The sequence below is a fragment of the Phyllobates terribilis genome, unplaced genomic scaffold (genome assembly GCF_046119375.1).
Source record: "Phyllobates terribilis strain yellow unplaced genomic scaffold, ASM4611937v1 Scaffold_3__8_contigs__length_932513732, whole genome shotgun sequence".
Lineage (NCBI taxonomy): Eukaryota > Metazoa > Chordata > Amphibia > Anura > Dendrobatidae > Phyllobates > Phyllobates terribilis.
Genome location: NW_027362763.1, coordinates 618,515,187 through 618,540,986, shown reverse-complemented (window position 1 = coordinate 618,540,986; position 25,800 = coordinate 618,515,187). Strand labels below are relative to the sequence as shown.

The following is a 25,800-nucleotide window of genomic DNA, read 5'->3' as shown; positions in this document are numbered from 1 at the left end:
AGGCGTGCCATATTAGGGTTCAGACTTCCTGGAATGGTTTGTGGGTGCCATGTCACATTGGTAGAGCCCCTGAAGTGCCAGAACAGCAGAACAACCCCCATAAGTGACCCCATTTTACAAACTACACCTCTCATTAAAATCATTTAAGGGTGCAGTGGTCATTTTGACAGCCAAAGAAAGGGTGAATCCAGCTTCTCAAATGAAAAAACTTATTCTTCAAAAATTTAAAAACATGATAGCAAGGATTTCACCATGAAAATCCTTGCTATCAGGTTTTACATTTTTTGAAGAATAAAGGTTTTTGCATTTGAGAAGTTGGATTCACCCTTTCTTTGGAAATCTTTACGTGTGGCCACATATTTATGTGCTTCCACATGCCATTAGCCATCCAGGTGAGCTGGTTTATTTCTTTTATGGATATCATTTTGACAGGACCTTTGCTACACAGAATTTTAGACCATTAGGTGGTGAAGAAAGTCTTACTTACCGGTAACTGGATTTTCCGGAACCCATGACAGCACCATGAGAGAGGGAATCCGACCATCAAGGACAGGAAACCTACGGGCTAAAAAGGGCAGCACCTCTCTCCTACATCAGTTGGATTACAGAGCATGAGAGTACCTCCAATGGTTCTTACAACAAAACAAAAACAATAACACAGACACCACATGACAACTTCAAGTGAAGAATCACAATGCTAGTGAAAGGAGTGCTCACCCACACGTGATGGGAGGGAATATAAGGGTGCTGTCATGAGTTCTGGAAAATCCAGTTACCGGTAAGTAACTAAAGTTTAACGATCACCCATGACAGAACCACGAGAGAATTACAGATCAAAATAATCTACCACCGCCTGGAGCACCCTTCTCCCAAAAGTGAGATCGGCAGACGCACTCATATGTAATCTATAGTGTCTATAGAATGTAGAAGGAGAGGACCAGGTAGCAGCCTTACAAATCTCTTCTATCGAGACGTCAGCTTTCTCCGCCCAGGAGGTTGCCACAGCCCGCGTGAATGAGCCTTTAAACCTTTCGGCACTTCCTTGCCATTTGTTGAGTAGGCTAGAGAAATGGCCTCTCTAATCCATCTAGCTATGGTGGGTTTTGAGGCCATACACTCCTTTTTAGACCCCTTGAAAGACACAAACAATGATCTATCCTTTCTACAGTCCTTAGTAGCGGACAGGCATCTGATTATTCATCTCCTAACATCCAAAGTAGCAATCTTTCCTCCTACTGGTTCTTTGGATTGGAAAAAAAAGGAGGGAAGAACGACTTCCTATAGCCTATGGAACTGACTCGCTACCTTAGAAGGCAGGCCGGATCCTGTTTAAAAATCAGCCTGTCATCTAGGATCTAGGTAAATGATGGGGGCTATAGAAAGAGCTTGAATATCACTAAGTAGAATCATAGAATGGTAGAGTTGGAAGGGACCTCCTTGGGTCATCTGGTCCAACCCCCTGCTCAAAGCAGGATTCACTAAATCATCCCAGAAAGATATCTGTCCAGCCTCTGTTTGAAGACGTCCATTGAAGGGGAACTCACCACCTCTCGTGGCAGCCTGTTCCACTCATTGATCACCCTAACTGTCAAAAAGTTTTTTCTAATATCTAATCTGTGTCTCCTCCCATTTAGTTTCATCCCATTGCTTCTAGTCTTTCCTTGTGCAAATGAGAATAAAGATGATCCTTCTACAATGTGACATCCCTTGAGATATTTATAGACAGCTATTAAGTCTCCTCTCAGTCTTCTTTTTTGCAAGCTAAACATTCCCAAATCCTGTATAGACTCTTCTGGCTGATGTCAATGCTACTAGAAGGGCTGTTTTGAGGGAAGGACCTTAAGAGTTGTCGATTCTATAGGTTCAAACGGGGTGTCAGTTAAGTCTGTCAGGACTAAATTTAAGTCCCATGGTACCAAGTTTACCTTAGAAATGGGCCTAGATCTAAAAGAGGCACTAAAAATGTGAAACCCAATAATTGCCCGCCAAATCTTTTAGGGTGCTGGTGGACAATCCCAACTCAAGGCTCTTCTGTAAAAACTTCAGAATCTTTTCTACTAGTGCCCCCTCTTCGACCCTAGAACCTGAAAAGGATAAAAACTTCCTCCAAGTTCTAGCATATATCCGGGTCGTGACTGGTTTCCTACACTGAAGCAGAGTGGATATGAGATAAGGAGAAAAACTTCTCTTTCTTAACAGTGCCCTTTCAAGTTCGCCATCAAGTGGAGGCCGTTTGCTTGCGGATGGTATATCGGCCCTTGGGAAAAGAGGTTCTGGATGTTTGGATGAACCCACGGATCGGACACGGACATCCTTCTTAGACATGAGAACCATGGCCTTTTAGGCCAGAAGGGGGCAATCAACAAGATCCTCACCCTACCTTCCCTGATTTTTCTTATGACTAGGGGAATCATCAATACTGAAGAGAAGGCGTACGCCAGGCTGAAATCCCAGGGAATTAGGAGAGAGTCTACTGCTACAGGATCTTCTCTGGGGTCCAGGGAACATAACTCCATCACCTTCTAGTTTAGCTTCATGGCAAACAGGTCTACCACCGGGAGACCCCACATCCGAAATATCTGTGTGAAGATATCTTGATTCAGCACCCATTCCCCTTGTTTCAGAGGATTGTGGCTTAGGAAGTCAGCTTTGTATTTTCTTCCCTATTATATGTAGGGCTGTCCGGGAGAGGAGATGATCCTCTGCTATCTGAAACAAGCCATCTGTCACTCTCATCAACGTTTTTGACCGAGTTCCCCCCCTGGCGATTTATGTAAGCCACAGACACTCGATTGCCCGAGAGGATCTTGACATTCAGACCCTGTAGGGATACAAGGAACTTGCTTACAGCCTGCTCTATAGTCAGTAACTCTTTTGCATTATAAGCAAGGGCTTTCTCACTCTTATGCCAACTCCCCTGGACCCTCTCCCTTCCTAGATGGGCCCCCCATCCTTTAGGGCTAACATCTGCGGTGACTGATATTAACCCTTTCACCCCGGGCCATTTTCCGTTTTTGCGCTTTCGTCTTTTGCTTTCTTCCCAGAGCCATAACTTTTTTATTTTTCGGTTAATATGGCCATTTTTTGCGGGACAAGTTGTACTTTTGAACGACACCATTGGTGTTACCATATTGTGTACATACTGGAAAATAGGAAAAAAATTCCAAGTGCGGTGAAATTGCAAAAAAGTGCAATTCCACAGTTTTTTTTTTTTTTTACCATGCTCACTAACTGCAGGTCATTACGAGTTTGCAGATACAAAACATGTATAGGTTCTTTTTTATTTAAGTGGTGAAAAAAAAATCTAAAGTTTTATTTTTTTTTTTTTTAAACAAAGTCACCATTTTCCAAGACCCATAGCATTTTCATTTTTTGGGATCCGGGGCCGGTTGAGGGCTTATTTTTTGTACGCCAAGCTGACGTTTTTATTGATACCATTTTGGGGTAGTCACAATGTTTTGATCGCCCGCTATTGCATTTTATTGCAATGTTGCGGCAACCAAAGAACCGTAAATTCTGCCATTTTGATTTTTTTTTCTCAATACGCCGTTTACTGATCGGATTAATTATTTTTATATATTGATAGATCGGGCAATTCTGAATGTGGCGATACATGTGTATATTAATTTTTTTTTTTATTTTGAAGGGGGGTGATTTAAATGTTTATACTTTAATATTTTTGCTCTCCATGGGAGATTAGAAGTTGCGATCGTCAGATCGCCTGTGTGTAGTTGAAAAGCTCACTTGCTATGAGCGCCGACCGCTGGGCGGCGCTCATAGCATCCTGGCAATGACAAAAGCAGGGATCTACTGCAGACCATCGGAAAACCGCGGTCATGTGACACAGACTCCGATGGGCAGGACTAGTGACGTCCTTCTGCTGTGGTAATGTTAAATGCCACTGTCAGAGATTGACAGCGGTATTTAACATGTTAACAGCCACGGGTGGATCGAGATTCCACCAGCGGCTGTAGGGGGCACATGACAGCTGATCAGATCTGCTGTCATGTCCCCGGAAAGGAGCGGGCTCATTGCCAAAGCCCGCGCCAAAAGGGAGAGACACGCCATGTGCCGTACATGTATGGCATATGCCGTAAAGGGGTTAACCATCCAGGGAAACCCCCTAGACAGGTTCGATCCATATAACCACCACCGAAGGGAAAGCACGTTAATCTACTCTGTAAGTGCTCCCTAAAGGAAAACTCGTTTTGTAACACATCCCACTGCAGAACTTTGAAATGGAATTGTGCCCATAAAACTGCCGGAAAGCATGAGGTCAAAGTACCCAGTAGGGACATTGGACCCCTAAGAGACATGGAGGGGACTCATAGCTTTTTTCACCTGGTAATGGATCTTTTCTATTTTAGAAACTGTGAGGTGACATTAATGCACCTCCAAATCCACTATGATCCCAAAAAACTGCTGAACTTTCAGGGTGACTAATCTGGATTTTTTTTAGATTCAACAACCAGCCCAGGCCTCCTGCGGTGGTCATTACTTCCTCTAGGTGATTTTTACACTGGTGGACTGACATGTCCACCACCAGGAAATCGTCCCGATGAGGGATGATGGAGATATCCCTTTCTCGGAGATGAGCCATGACTTCCGCCACTACCTTCATATATACCCCCAGGGCTACTGCCAGCCCAAATGGGAGGGCCCTGAATTGGAAGTGCCTAATCACTCGTCAATGACTATCGCCAATCTAAGGTATTACTGATGTTACACATGCATGCCATGCCTACCCTATAGGATATCCTTCCAGAAATGGAAGTTTATCCGAAGGAGACCTCCTAACAGTACAAATGGGGAGATTGTAGACGGAAAGGTAGAAGACTCATGTTTGGGACCTCTTCCCAGGGGGCCAGAAAATCGAGTCAATGACTCCCCAGCCCAGGTAGGGGAGAAGGCTTCCTTACTTCTTCCCTGCCTGGTAAGGCCTTTTCGGCCAGTAACTGGATCCTCAGCCTGATTAAATCAGGATTGAGATTGGAGTTCCAGTCGATTACACAAGAGAGATTTGTGTTGACCCCTTCTTGTTCCTCCCTGAGAGAGCGGTTAGATTCTGGACCTAGATCAGAAAGCCATCCTCCTGGAAGTCCCAGAGTCTGAAAGAGTAGTGGAAAGAAGGTTTCCCTTTTTCGGCACTTCCGGAGGATAAGGATGATTAAAGATTAAATTATTTTTCTCAATATCTGATTTATTCGAACATTTTTCTAAGAACAAACAACGTGTTTCTGCCAGCAACGGCCTTCATCAGGTATAATATGCACTTGTAAGGACTTCAAAAGGAAGACAATCTTTATAAACTGGTTACTCTTAAGATATCATGTTTTTCTCCTTTTTATTCCCGCTCCCCCCACCCTTTTTTTTTTCTTCTTTTTTTTTCTCTTTCCTCTTTCTTTAGTTAGATTAGTTAGGATTGACACCACACCCTAATTAGGTCAGGAGAGTGGGTAGCTGTTCAACATTACACTCCAACATCATTCTGAATACTAGAATGGTATATTTTTTGATATTAGAATGAACATAGGTAAATAATAAAAAAATTTCCTTTCACTTTTCATTAGCTTCCCATTCCCCACCTTTGTTTCTCTTTCAACATATATAAGATATAATATAATGGTGATTTTAAACTACATAGTTGTGATTAAAACATACCTGGTGATGGTTATAACAATTGCATAGTACGGATCATAAAAATGCATAATGATTATTAATCTAGTATGTAAAAAAAATCAAAAAAATCATGAAATATGACAATTATTTTTACAGAAATGAGATCTTACTTTTATCACACATTTTCCACTATATCGTTAAGACCATCTGGATATAGGGTTTTCAATCGAAAGATACAGTAAGACTCTCTTTTGTTTAATTTCTGGATCCTATTTATGTCATTCTGTGATTATTGTTCAACAGGAGTTACCTTTATGTCAAATTTTTTGTGATGTTTAACTAAAAGTTGTCTGGACAAACTGTTTTAAAAAACTTTTTTTGGTGTTGTGTCAGTGGCCATTCATATGCGAGCGCAGTGTCTGTGTAGTGCGGCCCACGTATCGAAGACCACGGGCACAATTGATCACGTAGATAGCGTGATCACTCTCACAAGTAAGGTGCTGGTTTATATTTATTGTCTCTCCTGTTCAGCTTGATATAATACATTTTTGTTCGTGACTAATGATATCACAGCAATGACATTTTTTTGATCCACATCTAAAAACTCCATGGGGGTTTTGTATAGGAGTCTTTTTTGATCTTGAAGGAGAGAGGTGTTTCCCTAAGACACTGGACGCAATAATGTTTTTAATAGTAACACACACCCCCCCCCCCCCCCCCCCCGGAATGTGATACCAGGGTTCTCCAGTAGCCACTTTTTGAGAAAGGAATCCTTTCTCAGAATGTGCCAATACTTTTTTAAAATCTCTTATTTTCACACTTCCCTGGTTAAAAGCAGTAATAAAATTGTAATGCCATCTTGTATTCTCTTCTTTGTCATTATCATTTCTGTTTTTGTACATTTTTTTGTTTGTTCAGAGCACTGTTTTTTTCTGTGGGTTTTTCATACAAACATTCATTTTGAGCTTTTTTCAGGGTGATTTCATAGGCTTCTGCTATCAATTTTTTGTGGTATTTATTATGTAAGAATTTTTTAGTCAGGATTTTGGATTGTTCCAGTATCTTTCCTGTTGTTCTTTCGGATGCGCAGATATTGGCTGAACGGTATTGTTCTGCTTCCATTTAGGGTAAAATGCGCTCCAAAAGTCCAAAAATCCATTAGACTCCGTTTTTTTTAAAAAAGGGTGGATAATTTCCAGGTCCAGATAACAGAAAGAGAAACAAAGGAGGGGAAAGGGAAGGTAATGAAAAGTTAAAGAAATTTTTTTTAACCCCTTTACAATCCAAGGTGGTTTGCACGTTAATGACCGGGCCAATTTTTACAATTCTGACCACTGTCACTTTATGAGGTAATTACTCTGGAACGCTTCAACGGATCCCCCTGATTCTGAGATTGTTTTTTTTGTGACATATTGCACTTCATGATAGTGGTAAAATTTCTTCGATATGACTCTTGCGTTTATTTGTTAAAAAAATGGAAATTTGACAAAAATTTAGCAATTTTCAAAATTTTAATTTTTATGCCCTTAAATCAGAGAGATATATCACACAAAATAGTTAATAAATAACATTTCCCACATGTCTACTTTACATCAGCACAATTTTGGAACCAATTATTTTTTTTTAATGGGGAGCTATAAGGGTTAAAAGTTGACCAGCGATTTCTCATTTTTCCTACAAAATTTACAAAACCATTTTTTTTAATGACCACATCATATTTAAAGTCACCTTGAGGGGTCTTTATGACAGAAAATACCCAAAAGTGACCCCATTCTAAAAACTGCACCCCTCAAGGTGCTCAAAACCACATTCAAGAACTTTATTAACCCTTCACGTGCTTCACAGGAATTTTTGGAATGTGGAAGAAAAAAATTAACATTTAACTTTTTTCACAAAAATGTTATTTTAGACCCAGTTTTTTTATTTTCGCAGGGGTAACAGGAAAAAATGGACCCCAAAATTTGTTGTGCAATTTCCCCTGGGCACGCAGATACGCCATATGTGGGGAAAAACCACTGTGTGGGCGCACGGCAGGGTTCGGAAGGGAAGGAGCGCCATTTGACTTTTTGAATGTAAAATTTGTTTGAATAATTAGCGGACGCCATGTTGCATTTGGGGAGCCCCTGATGTGCCTATACAGTGGAAACCCCCCAACAAGTGACACCATTTTGGAAACTAGACCCCTCAGGGAACTTATCTAGATGTGTGGTGAGCACCTTGAACCCCCAGGTGCTTCACAGAAGTTTAGAACATTGAGCCGTAAAAATAAAATTTTCACATTTTTCCCACAAAAATGTTTTTCAGCCCCCACTTTTGCATTTTCTTAAGGGTAACAGAAGAAATTGCACTATGCAGCTTGTTGTGCAATTTCTCCTTAGTTAGCAGATAGCCCATATGTGGGGGAAAACCACTGTTTGGGCGCGCTGCAGGGTTCGGAAGGGAAGGAGCGCCATTTGACTTTTTGATTGTAAAATTTGCTTGAATAATTAGCGGATGTGCCCCTGATGTGCCTAAACAGTGCAAAGCCCCCACAACTTACACCATTTTGGAAACTAGACCCCTGAGGGAACTTATCTAGATGTGTGGTGAGCACCTTGAACCCCCAAGTCCTTTACAGAAGTTTATAACATGGAGCCGTGAAAATAAAATAATCAAACTTTTTCCACAAAAATGATGTTTTAGCCCCAATTTTTTTTTATTTTCACAAGGGTAAGAGGAGAAAATGGACCCCAAAAACTTGTGTGCAATTTCTCCCAAGTACGCCAATACCCCATATGTGGGGAAAATACAGTGTTTGGGTGCACGGCAGAGTTCAGAAGGGAAGGAGCACTGTGTGACTTTTTGAACGCAAAATCGTCTGGAATCGAGAGCGGACGCCATGTCGCGTTTGAAGAGACCCTGATGTGCCTAAATAATGGAAACCCCCCACAAGTGACCCCATTTTGGAAACTACACCCATCAAGGATTTTATCAAGGGGTATAGTGAACATTTTGAACCCAGAGGTATGACACAGAATTTGATAACATTAGGTCATCATATTGAATAAGTTGTCATTAGTCTTGAGCGCAAGTGCTCGCTACTTGAGTTTGCATTGGGTACTCAGGTATGCACCATGTATCACGGGTGCTCAAGTGAAATGCTCGAGTCCCCCCCCAAATGTTTCACAGTTATTAGACACCCCCAAAAAAACATGCGGGGATCGCTCGTGCATGGCAGGCAATCCCCGTGAGTTTTTTTTTGGCTGCGAAGCATATGGGGCGGAGACTCGAGCACCCACGATACTCATACTCAACACTAGTTGCCATATCGTCATTTTATTTTTTTTTTACTTTTGAAAAAAAAAAACAACTTTAACCCTACCCTAGCCCAACCCTAACATTAGCACAACCCTAACCCCAACCCCAGACCTAGCGTTTATTTTTTACGCCGTTTCTAGTGCGGTATAAGTGATTAGACAACCATATTCTTCGGGTCGATGCGACTACAGACATACTAGAATTATATCGGGCTTTTATGATTGACAGCTGTCACACACTAAATGACACATTTTGTAAAATCTGGTTTTTGCATCGCCATATTTTGAGAGCTATAATTTTTCCATATTTTGGCCGACAGTCATGTGACGGCTTGTTTTTTGCGGGATGAGTTGACGTTTTTATTGGTGCCATTTTCAGGCACGTGACATTTTTTGATCACTTTCTATTCCAGCTTTTGGGAGGCAGAATAAACAAAAACCAACAATTCAGAAATTTTTTTTTTTTTTTCATTTTTGTATTCTACTCCGCGTGTGGTAAAATTGATAAGGCAGCTTTATTCTTCGGGTCAGTACATTTACAGCTGTACCACATTTATATAGTTTTTCTATGTTTTGGCGCTTTTACACAATAAAAGCTATTTTATAGAAAAAATAATTTTTTTTGCATCGCTTTATTCTGAGAGCTATAACTTCTTGATTTTTCGGATGATGGAGCTGTATGGCGGCTTGTTTTTTGCGGGACAAGATGACGTTTTCAGCGGTATCATTTTTATTTATATTCGTCTTTGCGTGTTATTCCATTTTTTGCTTGGCAGTATGATGATAAAGCATTGTTTTTTGCTTCGTTTTAATTTTTTTTTTTACCGTGTTTACCGAAGGGGTTTTATAGGTCAGGTTGTTCCGGACGTGGCGATACCAAATATGTGTACTTTTATTGTTTTTTCTTTTTTTTTTCCAGAATAATATTTATTGATGGGTACATTATATTTTTATTTTTGGTGGATTTTTTTTTTCCACTTTCTGACAGTTTTTTTATTTGCTTACTTTGTCCCACTATGGGACTTTCACTTTTTTTATTTTTTTTTTTATTCTGATCGCCTGCATAGCATAGGGATGGAGCACCATCCCTGTGCTATGCAGGCTGTCAGAGCTGCACAGTGAGAAGATAGTTTGGTCATGTACTGCGCATGACTAAAAAATCTTCCTGCTGTCTGGTGACCCGGATGTTGTCATGACGACATCGGGTCATCATGGCAACATCCGGGAAGCCGCAGCAGACAGCGCTGGAGGCTGGAAGAGGAGGTGAGTATACCGATCACCTCCCCTTAGCCACCGCAATGCTGCGATCGACTTCGATCGCAGCATTGCAGGGGTTAATGTGCCGGGAGCGGTGCGGGACCGCTCCCTGCACATAGTACCGGGTGTCAGCTGTGACAATCAGCTGACACCCGGCGGCGATCGCACCCACACAGCCTGTGTGCGCGCGCGATCGCCATGACCTACTAATACGGGTCAGGCTCTTAAAGCCCAGGGCACTGACGCGTATTAATACGTCATGGGCTTTAAAGGGGTTTAAGAAAAAAAAAAAAATTTTAGAGATTTTTTTTATTATTTTACATATGTTCATTCTAATATCAAAAAACATACCATTCTAGTATTCAGAATGATGTTGGAGTGTAATGTTGAACAGCTACCCACTCTCCTGACCTAATTAGAGTGTGGTGTCAATCCTAACTAATCTAACTAAAGAAAATTGTCTGAATTGCAAAGCGCTGCGGAATATGTTGGCGCTATACTACTAAAAAGATTATTATTATTATTATTATTATTATTATTATTAAGAGAAAAAAAAAGGTGAGGAGGGGGGGGGGGATAAAAAGAAGAAAAAAAAAACATGACATCTTAAGCGTAACCAGTCTATAAAGATGGTCTTCCTTTGAAGTTCTTACAAGTGCACATTTTACCTGATGAAGGTCGTTGCTGGCAGAAATGCGCTGTTTGTTCTTAGAAAAATGTTCGAATAAATCAGATATTGAGAAAAATAATTAATCTTTAATCATCCTTATCCTCCGGAAGTGCCGAAAAAGGGAAACCTTCTTTCCACTACGCTTTCAGACTCTGGGACTTCCAGGAGGATGGCTTTCTGATCTAGGTCCAGAATCTAACCGCTCTCTCAGGGAGGACCAAGAAGGGGTCAACACAAATCTCTCTTGTGTAATCGACTGGAACTCCAATCTCAATCCTGATTTAATCAGGCTGAGGATCCAGTTACTGGCCGAAAAGGCCTTACCAGGCAGGGAAGAAGTAAGGAAGCCTTCTCCCCTACCTGGGCTGGGGAGTCATTGACTCGATTTTCTGGCCCCCTGGGAAGAGGTCCCAAACATGAGTCTTCTACCTTTCCCTCTGCAATCTTCCCATTTGTACTGTTAGGAGGTCTCCTTCGGACAAACTTCCATTTCCAGAAGGATATCCTATAGATAGGCATAGACAGACTAGGGAATCCCTTCTTCACATCTGCTTTCTCGAGGATCTCATCCATGGCTGGGCCAAAGAGGTACTCTCCCTCACAAAGGATGGAACATAGTCTCGACCTGGCCTGGATGTCTTCCGGTCAGCACTTCAGCCACAAAGCCCTGCGGGGCTGCATTAGAAAGGGTGGCTGATCTTGCCGCCAACTTTACAGAGTCCACTGAAGAATCTGCCAGGAAGGCCACTATTCATTGCATCAGCGGAATAGTGGACAAGACTTCTTTCCTTGCCGCCCTGTCTTTTAACTGAGATTCCAGTTGCTCCAGCCAGATCATCAAGGACCTGGCAGTGCAATTTGCTGCTACTGCTGGTTTCAAGGCTCCTGCAGATGTCTCCCAAGTACCTTTAAGAAAGGTGTCCGCTTTTCTATCAAGGGGATCTCTCAATGCCCCCATATCATTGATGGGGAGAGAAGCCCTCTTGGAAACCTTGGTTATTGCCAAGTCCAGTCTGGGAGCTTTGTCCCATAAAGACGAAGAAGGCTCATCAAATGGGTACTTTCTCTGAAAAGAAGAGAGCCCTTTCTTTCTAGCCTCTTCCACTCTTTTTGTACTAAAGCTTGGATTTTATCATTCAACAGAAAGCATCTTTTCCTCAGATCTAGGCCTCTGAACATTAAATCCTGCACTGTTCTTTCAGGCCTAGCATCCACAAAGTCCATGGTGGATCTGACTGCTTTTATCAGTCTATCTACTTCTACTACTGGGAAACAATGGCGCCCTGAGCCACTATCCAAAGACGAGGCCGAAGTGGAGGATCCCACTGAGTCATCACCACAGTTTGATATAGAGGAAGCGTCTGACACCGGCGAGACACCCCTATCACTCTCCCCTTTCTGTTTTCCTTTCTCAGAGAAGGATCTAAAGAACTTGTTGATCTCTGCTTTTATGATGGACCTTAAGCCAATGATGAAGCTAAGGTTCTCCACCGCCACGGTCTGTTCTATGCATGATGGACAAAGCCTCTTTTGATAGGAATCTGGTAATAAGGTTTTGCACAGAACACACTCCTTGTGCTTGGCCTTAGCAACACACTTCTTTCCCTGGCAAAATGACAAGAAAGAAGAGAACATCCTATTACAAAGTGAACTTTCACGAAGATCACTTCCCACCTTGACTCAATCGAATGGTACTAGTTTAGAGGAAGGACCCTTCTCAGCCGGGAGATCATCCCTGGGGACGGCAGATTCGTCTGCCTTGCTGAAGCTTCGCTGACTGGACCTGCTTGCAGATCCACACATCCTTGTGGTACGGTTTCTCCCTCCACTGACATGAGGACGCCGCCGCTCCACTCGATCCTGGGGCTTCCCATGTGATGGTGGCTGCTGATGCTCATGTTGCTGCTCCAATCCTATAACCATTACTATTAAAGGGGACAGATGGGTTATGAAGCAACTGAGCAGAGGTGCCAGCTTACCTTTATACTGGCCCCTGCTCCCCGATACCCCTGACATTTCCAGGTCACGTGGCTCCTGTTGGCACGCCTCCTGGCGTCACCACCACTATGCCCCTTCTGTCAGGGAGTACCTCCCCGCATTCCATACACCTCTTGTGTGTCTCCGCTGTGGGCGCCCTCTGAGCGCATCCACCTGCTGTGTCACTGGGCGCGTCCTGACTACAGCATCAGTTGCACACCCACGGCCGCGTCACCGCTTGTCATCTGTCCTTCCCTCTCAATCCAGGAGCGCAGAACATCGGGTTTTGGTCACGCTACATCGTGCTGCGGGTATCTAGGCCAGGGCGGGCACCTGTGGATGCCTGCTGATCCCATGAGCCACCCATTCCCAGTCAGAGGACACCGCTCACCTTGCGACCGTGCAAGAAGGGATCCCCTGCCTGAACTGCCCGGCCAGATCTGGGAGGAAACGTTCATCGTCTTGTTTCTTCAACAATACAGGCAAGCCTGTATTAGGTTCTCCCATCAAGAACAGGAAACCAACTGATGCAGGAGAGAGGTGCCGCCCTTTTTAGCCTGTAGATTTCCTGTCTTTAGTGGGCAGGTACCCTCTCTCATGGTGCTGTCATGGGTGATCGATAAAAAAGAATTAAAGTTTTAGCACAAAAAATTTGTTTTAGCCCAAGAGTTTTCCTTTTTCACAAAGGGAAATTAGTAAAAATGGCACCAAAATTTGTCACAATTTCTGCTAAACATGGAAATACTCCATATGTGGCTGTACAGTACTGCTTAGCCACGCGGCGAGACTCAGGAGGGAAGGAGTGCTATTTGACGCTTGGAGAACAAAATTATTGTACAAGAGTTTGCGCACGCCATATAAGCCCCTAAGTGCAAGAAGAGCAGAACACCCCCTCAAGTGACCAAATTTACACCCCTCTGGAAATTTATAGAAACAAGCAGCAGTGGATGTTGCTGAGTGAAAATTGCAATTCTGCCATTGTAGTGCCCAGTACGTTGTAGTGCAAGCTCGTGCCCAGTTTGTGTATCTGGAGAAATGAAGCACGCTGAGGCATAACACTGGGGCTGAGAAGGGATTTGGACTTAGGAGTGCAGATTTTGTTAAACTTTCTTTTGGGGGGGCGAGGAGTTATAGCGCTTTTGCAGAGCCTGTGTGTCATCAGTAACATGGAAGCCCTCTATATTTCCAATAACAGATGATGGACCTGAGTGGGGAGTTGAAGCTTTTATTTAGGACATTTTTTACATGAAATTTTGGATCTTATTTATCCTGCACTCTAAGCTGTGCACTTACATCTGGGTGTACACTTTAAACTCCGAATGACGTGCTTCAGATGAAACACCCGAGGGATCCATTCACCATAATGAGGTAAAGTTACTCTGGCCTCCGTCTGGCTTCTTTTCAGCAGTGTCCTTTTCAGAGGTGCACAAAACTGTGGCCGACTACACTTTAATGCACACTTAAAAAGAAGAACAACTCCGGATCATAAGCCTGACGTCCACAGTATCTCCATCAACCTCATTATAGATAATCTTCAGTCCGGAGGTCCATCTGAATCACGTATTTCAGAGATTTATACGGAAACCCCGCAGTAAGCGCTCAGCGAAGAGTGCAGGAAAAATGTGAACTGAGACTTACTGCGACCTCTGGGAGGCAAAATGAACAAATCAAGAGCATGTCAAGAATTGGTTTTATTTTTTATGCCATCCCTCGTGCGGTATAATAATTAGACGACTTTATTCTTTGGGTGCACATTTTATACATTTAATCCGAAATGGCATAGTTGAAATTTAAACAAAAAGCTACATGTGCAACAACCAATGGAGCAAAAGTCCATCCAAGAATTATTGTTTGTTGAAAACATTGACAAATACTATATGAAATGTCATCTTTTCCATTATTGGTTATAAAGAAGCTTCATTGTCTTTATTATGCCTCTAATTCAGCAGAAGAAAAACCAACCTTTGCTCCTAGCATTATAGCACGCTCCTGTTCACATTTTCTTTGTTTCGCCTTCTCGTAACCTCCAATCCCAAACTTGTGCACCTCCAACCGAGCCTGTGAAAATTGCATACATGACATTATGGAATGACAACATATAACTTATTTAAAGAGGTGTTTTCAGGTAGAAAATATCGGTGTGTGGCAGGTGTGTGAACCATCTCCTGCACCCTTGTCAAAATCAGGGATCTCCTGACCCCCCATAGAAGCAGCCCCCTCATCCAGAAAGTAAAAGAAGGGAGAGGAGGATATTGGTGCAGAATTGCAATGAGGTTTCAAATTATTTATAATGAATCCTCTAAAGCCTATAGTCTGCATCTCAAATTAGAGATATGGGGTATCTTCTTGTGGTGTCAGGAAGTGGCCAGCTGAACAGACAGTAACGCCAAAGCTTGTCATGGATTTGACTAGTGTGGGACACCATGTCCCTTCACTCCCCAGTTCAATCCACTTTGTCGGAGCTAGGAAAAAAACAACAACAAAAAAAATGCCAGATGTCACAAGATTTTTGAGCAGACGTGCAAAAATTCAATTTGTTACATGTACTTATTTGGCTATTTCTTACATTCTTGATCATAGATCAAATAAAGTGAATGATCTCCAGTACCAGTACAAAGTTTTAGGCACTTCTGGAAAAAAATGTTGCAAACTAAGAATGCTTACAAAAACAGACAAAGTGTTAACCCCTTCACCACCCAGCCTGTTTACACCTTCCTGAAAAGGTCAATTTTGACCAGTGTCACTTTATGAGGTAATAATTGTAGAATGCTTCAGTGTCATTCCATGTCAAGTAATCCAAACTTGTATATTTTTTTTTTACCCGGTGTCTTCGGATTTTTTTTTTTTGAAGTGCTACTTTAGTGAATTCTAAAAAAAAATTATAAAAAAAATAAAGTTTTGCGTTTTTACCTTCATTAGTTAATGTTTTATAGATTTCTAAAGTTTTGAAAAGTCTGAATTTTGGGCTTGTATGAAGTTACATTTTTTTATATCTTGGATAAGAAATAAGATAAAGAGATGGGAGGGGCACCGTTTTGTTTAGAACGGTACAGGCTTTAATTTGGTATGTCACAAGATTATTTGATTTTTATTATTACGACACTAGTCATATACTTTATATATAGTCCCCCCCCCCCCCCCCCCCCCAAGTATGATCCCATTGAGAGTCCAGCTTGAATGATGGTACAGATGTGGCTAGGAGCATAGGAGGCACATGTGAAGTTTTTGCAAATTTAATACCATATTAATTTTTCGCATATGAGTTTTGAAATCTTGCGTTTGATTCCGCAAGGGTAAAATATTAACAAATATACTCGTGACATATCTGTTGAAAGCCTGTACTGTTCTGAGTTGAATTGTGTTTTTCCCATTTCTCTGTCTTGTTTCTTGGATGACTTATAGGGAGAACGCAACACAGAAATTTGCATTTTATCACAACTTTGAAAATGAATTATAAAACCTCTAAAGTTTATAAAAATTTTTTTCTTCATATTTTGCATCCTCTAACACCGTATTACCAAAGAACAAATTCTCAAAAGAATTAAAAATATAGTTGTAATATTCATTGGTTCACTTGACATGTAATGACCCTCCAGCACAGCCCAGTGATTCAGAGATTGTTTTTCCATGACATGTTGTACTTCGTAATAGTGGTAAAATTAGGTTGATATGATTTGCATTTATTTATGCAAATATCGAAAATTTGACACTTTTGAAAATTTAGAAATTGGTATACCCTTAAGGCTAAGTTCCCACGATGCAGAAATGGTGCGGAGCGTTTCTGCATCTACCTGGCAGAAAAAAATCATGCGGATTTTACATGCGTTTTTTCTGCCAGGTAGAAGAGTTTTGAACATGCGATTTTGCATGCGGATTGTCAAGAGCTTTTCCAAGCGATTTTACTTTTCCCCACCAAAATATTGATTTAGCCCAACTTTTTCAATTTCACAAAGTTAACAGGAGAAAATGGACAGTACAACTTGTGCATTTCTCCTGAGTACACTGATACCCAATATGTGGTGGAAAACTTCTGTCTGGGTGCTCGGCATAGCTTGGAAGAAAAGGAGCACCATTTGACTTTTGGAGCGCAAAATTGGCTGGAATTGATAGACGCCATGACGCGTTTGCAAAGCCTCTGAGGTGCCTGAACTGTAGTGACCCCATATTGGAAACTACACCCCTCAAGAAATTTATCTAGAGGTGCGGCTGAGCACTTCGAACCCACAGGCGCTTAACAGAATCTTATAATGTTGAGCTGTTAAAATGAAAAGATACATTTTTCCCACAAAAATATTACTTTAGCTCCAGATTTTTCCCTTTCACAAAGATAATAGGAGAAAACATGCCCCAACCAATTGCTGTGCGGTGAGCTTCCCACATGGCAATAGCTAACAGCCGCCTGCCAATCACATGCCGGCAGCTGACGGCAATGTCATGCGTAATCGACCATGCTTCCAGTGATGGGAGAGCCCGGCGGCGCTGGAGCGTGGCAAGGTAAGGAGAGAGTTTTTCTTTTAACTTTTTTTTTTTTTTTAAAGCTGCACTATGGGGGCAGGATGCAAACATGGAGGCAGAATGGACAGACATTGGGGGCAGAATGGAGACACTATACACTGTATACTATGTACAGAGATCCTGTTTATAATGGCACTTATGGTAATATTAGTATTGTTTTTTTTTTTTTTTTTATTAATGATCAGTATTGTAGTATTCGGTCACTATGTGGTGGTAATATGTGATCTGGTCACGGTGTGGTGGTATTTGTCCCTGGTATGTGGCATTATTGGTAATTTTACAAAACGTATGTGACACATTCCCATACATAAAAATATACCTAAAAAGAATATTGGGTATTATAAGAAATGTCTAATAGGTTAGAGTAGATTAGGGCCGGCCAGAAGAGTCTACATTGCCACGGTGGCAGCTTAAAAAAATCTTTTGGCCAATATAAAAGCTGCTGGATATACAGTACAGTCCAAAAGTTTGGACACACCTTCTCATTTAAAGATTTTTCTGTATTTTCATGACGATGAAAATTGTACATTCACACTGAAGGCATCAAAACTATGAATTAACACATGTGGAATTATATACTTAACAAAAAAGTGTGAAACAACTGAAAATATGTCTTATATTCTAGGTTCTTCAAAGTAGCCACCTTTTGCTTTGATGACTGCTTTGCACACTCTTGCCATTCTCTTGATGAGCTTCAAGAGGTAGTCACCGGAAATGGTTTTCACTTCACAGGTGTGCCCTGTCAGGTTTAATAAGTGGGATTGCTTGCCTTATAAATGCGGTTGGGACCATCAGTTGTGTTGTGCAGAAGTCTGGTGGATACACAGCTGATAGTCCTACTGAATAGACTGTTAGAATTTGTATTATGGCAAGAAAAAAGCAGCTAAGTAAAGAAAAAACAGTGGCCATCATTACTTTAAGATATGAAGGTCAGTCAGTGCGAAAAATTGGGAAAACTTTGAAAATGTCCTCAAGTGCAGCTGCAAAAACCATCAAGCGCTACAAAGAAACTGGCTCACATGAGGACCGCCCCAGGAAAGGAAGACCAAGAGTCACCTCTGCTTCTGAGGATAAGTTTATCCGAGTCACCAGCCTCAGAAATCGCAGGTTAACAGCAGCTCAGATTAGAGACCAGGTCAATGCCACACAGAGTTCTAGCAGCAGACACATCTCTTCAACAACTGCTAAGAGGAGACTTTGTGCAGCAGGCCTTCATGGTAAAATCGCTGCTAGGAAACCACTGCTAAGGACAGGCAACAAGCAGAAGAGACTAATTTGGGCTAAAGAACACAAGGAATGGACATTAGACCAGTGGAAATCTGTGCTTTGGTCTGATGAGTTCAAATTTGATATCTTTGGTTCCAACCACGTCTTTGTGCGATGCAGAAAAGGTGAACGGATGGACTCTACATGCTGGGTTCCCACCGTGAAGCTTGGAGGAGGAGGTTTGATGGTGTGGGGGTGCTTTGCAGGTGACACTGTTGGACCATCATTTATTTTTCAACAGGACAATGACCCCAAACACACCTCCAGGCTGTGTAAGGGCTATTTGACCACTACTGACTACTTTGAAGAACCTAGAATATAAGACATATTTTCAGTTGTTTCACACTTTTTTGTTAAGTATATAATTCCACATGTGTTAATTCATAGTTTTGATGCCTTCAGTGTGAATGTACAATTTTCATAGTCATGAAAATACAGAAAAATCTTTAAATGAGAAGGGGTGTGCAAACTTTTGGTCTGTACTATTATAGATATATATATACACTGTGTTCCAAATTATTATGCAAAAAGTGTTTAGGAGTGATAAGGTAAGAATTTTTTTGTTTGTCAGTTAAACTCATTGATGGTGATGTGTGTCAGGGCTCTTTATGGAGTGGAGGATGGCTGGCTGATGGACACCCCATGCAAACACGGCTATGGCGCTAACAAGGAGGAGGTGGAGTAATGTTTTGGGCTGGAATCATGGGGAGAGAGATTGTCGGCCCCTTTAGGATCCCTGAAGGGGTAAAGATGAACTCCATAATGTATGTTGAGTTTCTCAAACAGAACTTCCTGCGATGGTTCAAGAAGAAGAACCGTGCATTCCGCAGCAAGATCATTTTCATGCATGATAATGCACCGTCTCATGCTGCACATAACACATCTGCATCTCTGGCTGCTATGGGCATAAAAGGGGACAAACTTATGGTGACCTCAACCCCATTGAGAACCTCTGGAGCACCATCAAAAGGCGTGTCTATGATGGCGGGAGGCAGTTCACATCTAAGCAACAGCTCTGGGAGGGTATTCTGTCCTCATGCAAAACAATTGCAGCAGAAACCATCCAAAACCTGACAAATTCAATGGACGAGAGAGTTCAGAAGCTCCTTTCGAACAAGGGGTCCTATGTGCAAATGTAACATCACCTAGAATAAAGTTTTGAGTTGAAAAGTGTTTGATTTCAGTTTGTAATAACCTGCTAATGCTTATAATTTCAAAAATGACCATTTTTTTGTTCTTAATTAAAATGAAAAGGTTGAAAACTCTGCTGTGCATAATAATTTGGAACATGCATTTTGAGTGCAGTTTGAGTGGTTTATTTTTTTAAAAATATACTGTTATCATAGGCAGTTTGTACAAAAACCTTTCAATTGTACTCTAATAGTTATTTGACTGGAAAATTACAATGACTGCAATTCATATAGGTAATTTGGGAAAATCTGAGAAAATATTATTTGCATAATAATTTGGAACACAGTGTATGTATGTATATATATATACATATATATATATATACACGGTTAATGTGTGATAAGTGAGGACGTGGTATAAAAAGGCAGAGTTTTTCCAAGAGTGGGTGGTGGGACTGTGGAAGGTTCGAGGGCTGTGGTGGAGCCTGGGCAGAGTCTCAAAGGGTCTCGAAACTTTTGCCCTGACCCCAAGTTATGTTGTCCGATATGACCGAAGTAAGCCGATACTCTACATGTGGTGGAAAACTACTGTTTGGGCAAAATGGTGATTTAGCCCTAAGTTTTTAATTTTCAAAAGGGATAATAGGAGAAATTGTGTAACAAACTGCACAGTCCTATTTCTCCTGAGTATGCCAATAACCCATAAGTGGTCAAAAACCAAGCTCAGAAGGGAAGGAGCGTCATATTGGAGTTCAGATTTTGTTGGACTAGTTTGAGGGTGCCATGTCACATTGGCAGACCCTCAGGTGCCAGAACAGCAGGACCCTCCATAACTGACCCCATTTTACAAACCATCAATGAATTCATCTAGGGGTGCAGTGAGCATATTGACACCATATGTGCCTTTCAGAATTTTATACCATTAGGTGAAGAAGAAAGAATAGGAAAAAATGGACCTCACAGTTTGTTGTGTAATTTCTCCTGAGTGTGCCAATACCCTACATGTAATCAGGAACTACTTTTCAGCAGAGCTGTGGAGTCTGAGTCGGAGCCAATTATGGTGGAGTCGGAGTTGGTATAAAATGGACCGACTCCAACTCCTAAAATCTATAATAAATTGGGTATAGTAGTTCAATGCAGTTTGTGGGGAATATTTTTTTCATAAGAATTTGGGAAAGTTATGAAATGTCCTATAAATGTCTACTCTATTCCTGATCTAAGGGTCTATATTTTTAGCGGAGATTAATCTGTGCTACAATAACGTTATCACTTAAACATGAGCCATGTATGAGGGAGTCGGAATCCGTGTCATGAAAATTGAGGAGTCGGACTTGGAGTCTTTGCTTACCGACTCCACAGCCCTGCTTTTCAGTCACAGTAAAAAGCTCAGAAGGGAATGAGTGCCATATTATACTGCAGATTTGGCTGTTTCCGGGTGCCATGACTCACTGAAAAAGCCCTTGAGATGCCAGAGCAGCAGAACCCCCCCACCATAAGTGACTCCATTTTACAAACTAAAACATTCAATGAATTTAGCTATGGGTGCAGTGATCATATTAACACCTCGGGTGTGTCACAGAATTTTGTACCATTGGGTGGTGAAGAAAAAATAATTATATTTTTACCACACAAATTTAGTTTTAGTCCCAGATTTTACATTTTCACACTGGGAAATGGGTAAAACTGGCATCAAATTTGTCACACAATCTCTGCTGAACGTGGAAATACTCCATATGTGGCTGTACAGTACTGTGTAGCCAACATGGCGAGACTCGGGTGGGGGGGGGGGGGGGGCGAGTGCTATTTGACTCATGGAGAACAAATTATCGTAGAATAGTTTCCAGACTCCACATACATAGCCCCTAAATGCCAGAAGAGCACAATCCTCCCTAAAATACCCTATATTGGAAAATACACCCCTCTGAGAATTTATCTACAGGTGTGGTGACGATTTTGACACCATATGTGTTTTCTAGAAACAATCAGTAGTGAATGTTGCCAAGTGAAAATTGCAAATCTGCTATTGTAGTTTAGTGTAGTATAGAGAAATAGACCCCGTACATTAGACAGGATCTAAATGTGGTTTAGGCACACTGGGACTCAGAAGGGAGGAGGGGGGGGATTTGGGTTTGGAATTAGGAGCACAGAATTCGCTGGATTTCTTTTGGGGGTGAGGAGCCATTTAGCTTTTCCAGAGCCTTTGTGGTACCAGTAACGTGGAAGCCCCCTATATTTCCATTGGAAGATGATGAACCCGAGTGGAAACTTGCTTTTTTAGTGGACTGAGTTGAAGCTTTTATTGGGAACATTTTGCATAACATTTTGGATCACATTTATCCGGCGCTCTACGAATAACGTGATTCAGATGAAACCCCCGAGGGATCCATTCACTGTAAAGAAGCAGCAGAGTTACCCTGGACTCCGTCTGGCCTCTGTTCAGCAGTGTCCTTCTTTTCAGTGGTGTACAAAACTCGCAGACAGCGCTTTTATGAACGTCTAAAATGACAGACACCGCCGGATAATAGGCCAGACAGCGTCCACAGTGCCTTCATCTACCTCATTATAGAGAATAATCAACAAGGGGTACTTTCTGAATTGAGTATTTCAGAGATTTACAAGGAAACTCAGGTTTGAGTGCTTAGTGCAGAACGCAGGATAAATGTGAGCGGAGCCATACTGTGATCTTTGGGAAGCAGACTGAACAAATGAACAGCAGGTGAAGAATTGGTTTTATTTATTTTTTAAACTGTTCCTTGTGCAGTGTTGCAGTGATTAGACTACTTTATTCTTCGGGTCGATGCGATTACAGCGATACCAGATTTTTATCAGTTGTTTATGCTTGGCTGCAATCATGCGCTAAAAAAAAATTTTTCTTTACAAAAAAGTTTTTGCATCGCGATATTTTGAGAGCTATAATTTTTCTATATTTCTGTTGACAGTCATGCTAGGGCTGTTTTTTTGCGGGACGAGCCGATGTTTTTATTGGTACCATTTTCGGCCACAACATTTTTTGATCGATTTCAATTACGATTATTGTGAGGCAGAATGAACAAAAACCAGGAATTTAGTTTTTTTTTTTTTTTTATGCCGTTTATTGGGTGGTAAAAGTGATAAGACAGCTTCATTCTTCTGGTTAGTATGATTACAGAAATATCACATTTACATAATTTTTTATGTTTTGCCACTTTCTACACAAAAAAACCCTTTTTTTTTTTTTTAGAAAAAAAAAATGTTTTTGCATCGCTATATTCTGAGAGCTATAGCGTTTTATTTCTATACTGACAGAGCTGTTTGGGGGCTTGTCTTTTTTTTTGCAGGACAAAAACCGTAATTAGTCTTACCGGTAATGATGTTTCCAGGAGTCCACATGACAGAACCATAGGAGGAGTAATCCCATATCCTGTGTAGGGACAGGAAGCACAAGAGGTTAAGTTAGATTAGAGTCTAATCTCTAGTTCCGAATGGCTTCCAAATAGGCCAACATTGCTCTGCGGACATCGAGATGGTGGAACTCTTCCTCCCTCTGATTTCTAGGGTTTTCGCAGAATGATGTTAGAATCACTTCTTGGTTTAAGGTCATCGATGACAAAATCTTCGGGGAGAAACTTGGATCCAGCTTCAGAATGATGCAATCATCCCGAATCTGCATACAAGGCTTGACAATAGATAGAGCCTGGATTTCACCCAACCGTTTAGCCGTGGTGATTGCCACCAAGACTGTTTTCAGAGTCAAGTTCTTTATTCCCAATTCATTAACTGGGCTGAAGGCAGGTTTACAAAGGACTCTCAGGACAAGATTCAGATCCCACAGAGGGGAAGAAATTCTCTGGGTAGGCCCAAGTCTCTGGATTGCCTTGACAAACCTGATTATCCAGGGATGCGAGGACAATGATGTGTCGAAGAAAGCACTCTGCGCCGCAATCTGCACCTTCAAGGTACTTGGTCTAAGACCAGCGTCAAATCCCACCTGCAAGAAATCAAGGATCGCATGGATGTCTGGCTGAGAGGTGTCTACCGTCCTGTGGAACTGACAAAAGGTCTTCCAGACTTTTTTATATATGGGCTGATTTACAGGTTTTCTACTAGCCTGCATAGTCTGGATCACTCTGGCGGATAAGCCCTTATTCTTCAGGATCTCCCCTTCAGAAGCCAGGCTGAGAGCTGGAGTTGATGAAGATTCCGATGCAACAGTGGACCTTGCGTCAGAAGATCCTCCTGAAATAGTAAAAACGATTGGGTCTTCCAACGCTAGATGACGTAGAAGGGAGAACCAACTCCTCCTTGGCCAGAACGGGACAATTGCTATGACTGTTGCCCGATCTTCCTGAATTTTCCGCAGCATTCTTGGAATTAGAGGGGCAGGTGGGAAGGCATATGTTAGGCCTTCTCCCCAATATTGTGAGAGCATCCACTGCCAGAGGATGATCTCCTGGGTCAAGAGAGAAGAAAGATGTTGTCTTTGCATTCGCTCTGGATGCAAAAAGGTCTAGGTGCAGCTGACCCCATCTGCGAGTTAGTTGCTGGAACACCTCTTCGTTCAGTTCCCATTCTGAAGCCTTCATCTGACGCCTGCTGAGGTAATCTGCCTCCCGATTGTCGGATCCCCGAAGGTGAACTGCTGAAATGGAGCTCACTATTTTCTCTATCCCTAAGAATATCCTTTTGGTCAGGGACTGGAGAAGTGGGTGCCTTGGTCCGCCCTGATGTCTGATGAAGAAGCCCGGCCTCTATGTAGGGCTTCCCAGATCGCCTGTAGTTCCCAAAAATTTGATGATCGGGTCTGAATCTTTGTGGACCATGTTCCTTGTAGAAAAGAATCTCCCACTCGAGCTCCCCATCCTGAGAGACTTGCGTCCGTGGTGACTAAAAGACAAGGTTCCAGAATCCACTGCACTCCCATCTGTAGATTCTTCTGGTCGAGCCACCAGTGTAGAGAGTCCTGGGCGTCTCTGGACAAAGACATCTTCCTGTCTAGGTAATTCTGATGTCCGTCTGTCACTTCCATTTCTGTAGAGGCCTGGAATGGAACTGGCTCCATCTGATGCAGGTGATGCATGACGTCATAATTCCCAAAATACTCATTGCCTTTCGGATTGAAAGTTTCTTCTCTCATGAAAAAGAACGAATCCTTTGTGGAATTGAGAGCATTTTGTCTTCCGGGAGAGAAGACATTCGCCTTTGGGAGTCGAGCTGGACTCCCAGGAAGAAGTGTGAAGTACTGGGGATAAGATTGGATTTTTCTTTGTTCACAATCAAACCCAGGTTGGTAAATGTCTGTAGGACAACTTCCAGATGTTGCGTCATACCTAGAGGAGATCCTGCCACCACCAGGAAGTTGTCCAAGTACGGAATGATGGTAATATCCCTGAGTCGGATATAGGCCACCACCTCTGCCATGATCTTCGGAAAAATTCTGGGAGCAGATGATAGGCCAAAGGGAAGACATCGGAACTGGTAGTGTAGAATCTGCCTGCCTGATGGTAGTGCAAATCTCAGATATTGCTGACTTGAGGAATGTATTGGCAGGTGGTAGTATGCATCTCTGAGGTCCAGGGTGCACATTACCGCATCTGCGTCTATTAGAGGAATGGCTGATCTTACTGATTCCATGCGGAATTTTTCGTAGCGGACCTATCGGATTTAGGGGTTTCAAGTTGATAATTGTACGGAACTCCCCTGACGGTTTCTTTATTGAAAACAGAGAGGAGTAGTGGCCCCGATGTTGTTCGTGTTTCGGAACTTGCACAATTACCCTCTGATATAGCAGCTTCTCTATGTCTGCCCGTAGACAAGAAAGAGAGGTAGAGGAACCCTTTGTCAGGTGGTATTTTTGAGGGGGATATTGTGAAAATTCTATCATGTAACCCTGTGCTATAGTTGTTAGTATCCAGGGATTTTGAGTGACCAGTTGCCAACTGTTTTTGAAGAACTTTAATCGCCCCCCCACTCTGACAGTCCTTGTCGTTTTGGATGGGAGCTAGTACTGGGCTGGTATTTCCTATCTTTGTTCCCCTTATTAAAACTCCAGCTTGTGGACCCCCCTTTTTCTGAGTGTTATATTTACGGGAGG

The 25,800-nt window shown here is 42.0% G+C and overlaps 1 protein-coding gene across 2 annotated transcripts in view; it reads right to left on the bottom strand.

Annotated features, from left to right (window-relative positions):
- FSAF1 (40S small subunit processome assembly factor 1) overlaps positions 1–25,800 on the bottom strand; it is a 132,447-nt gene that overhangs the window by 38,099 nt on the left and 68,548 nt on the right. For both annotated transcript variants that reach the window (XM_073671503.1, XM_073671502.1), the window contains exon 4: positions 14,782–14,877. In XM_073671503.1, the coding sequence (XP_073527604.1) occupies positions 14,782–14,877 (96 nt within the window). The remainder of the gene's footprint in view (positions 1–14,781; positions 14,878–25,800) is intronic.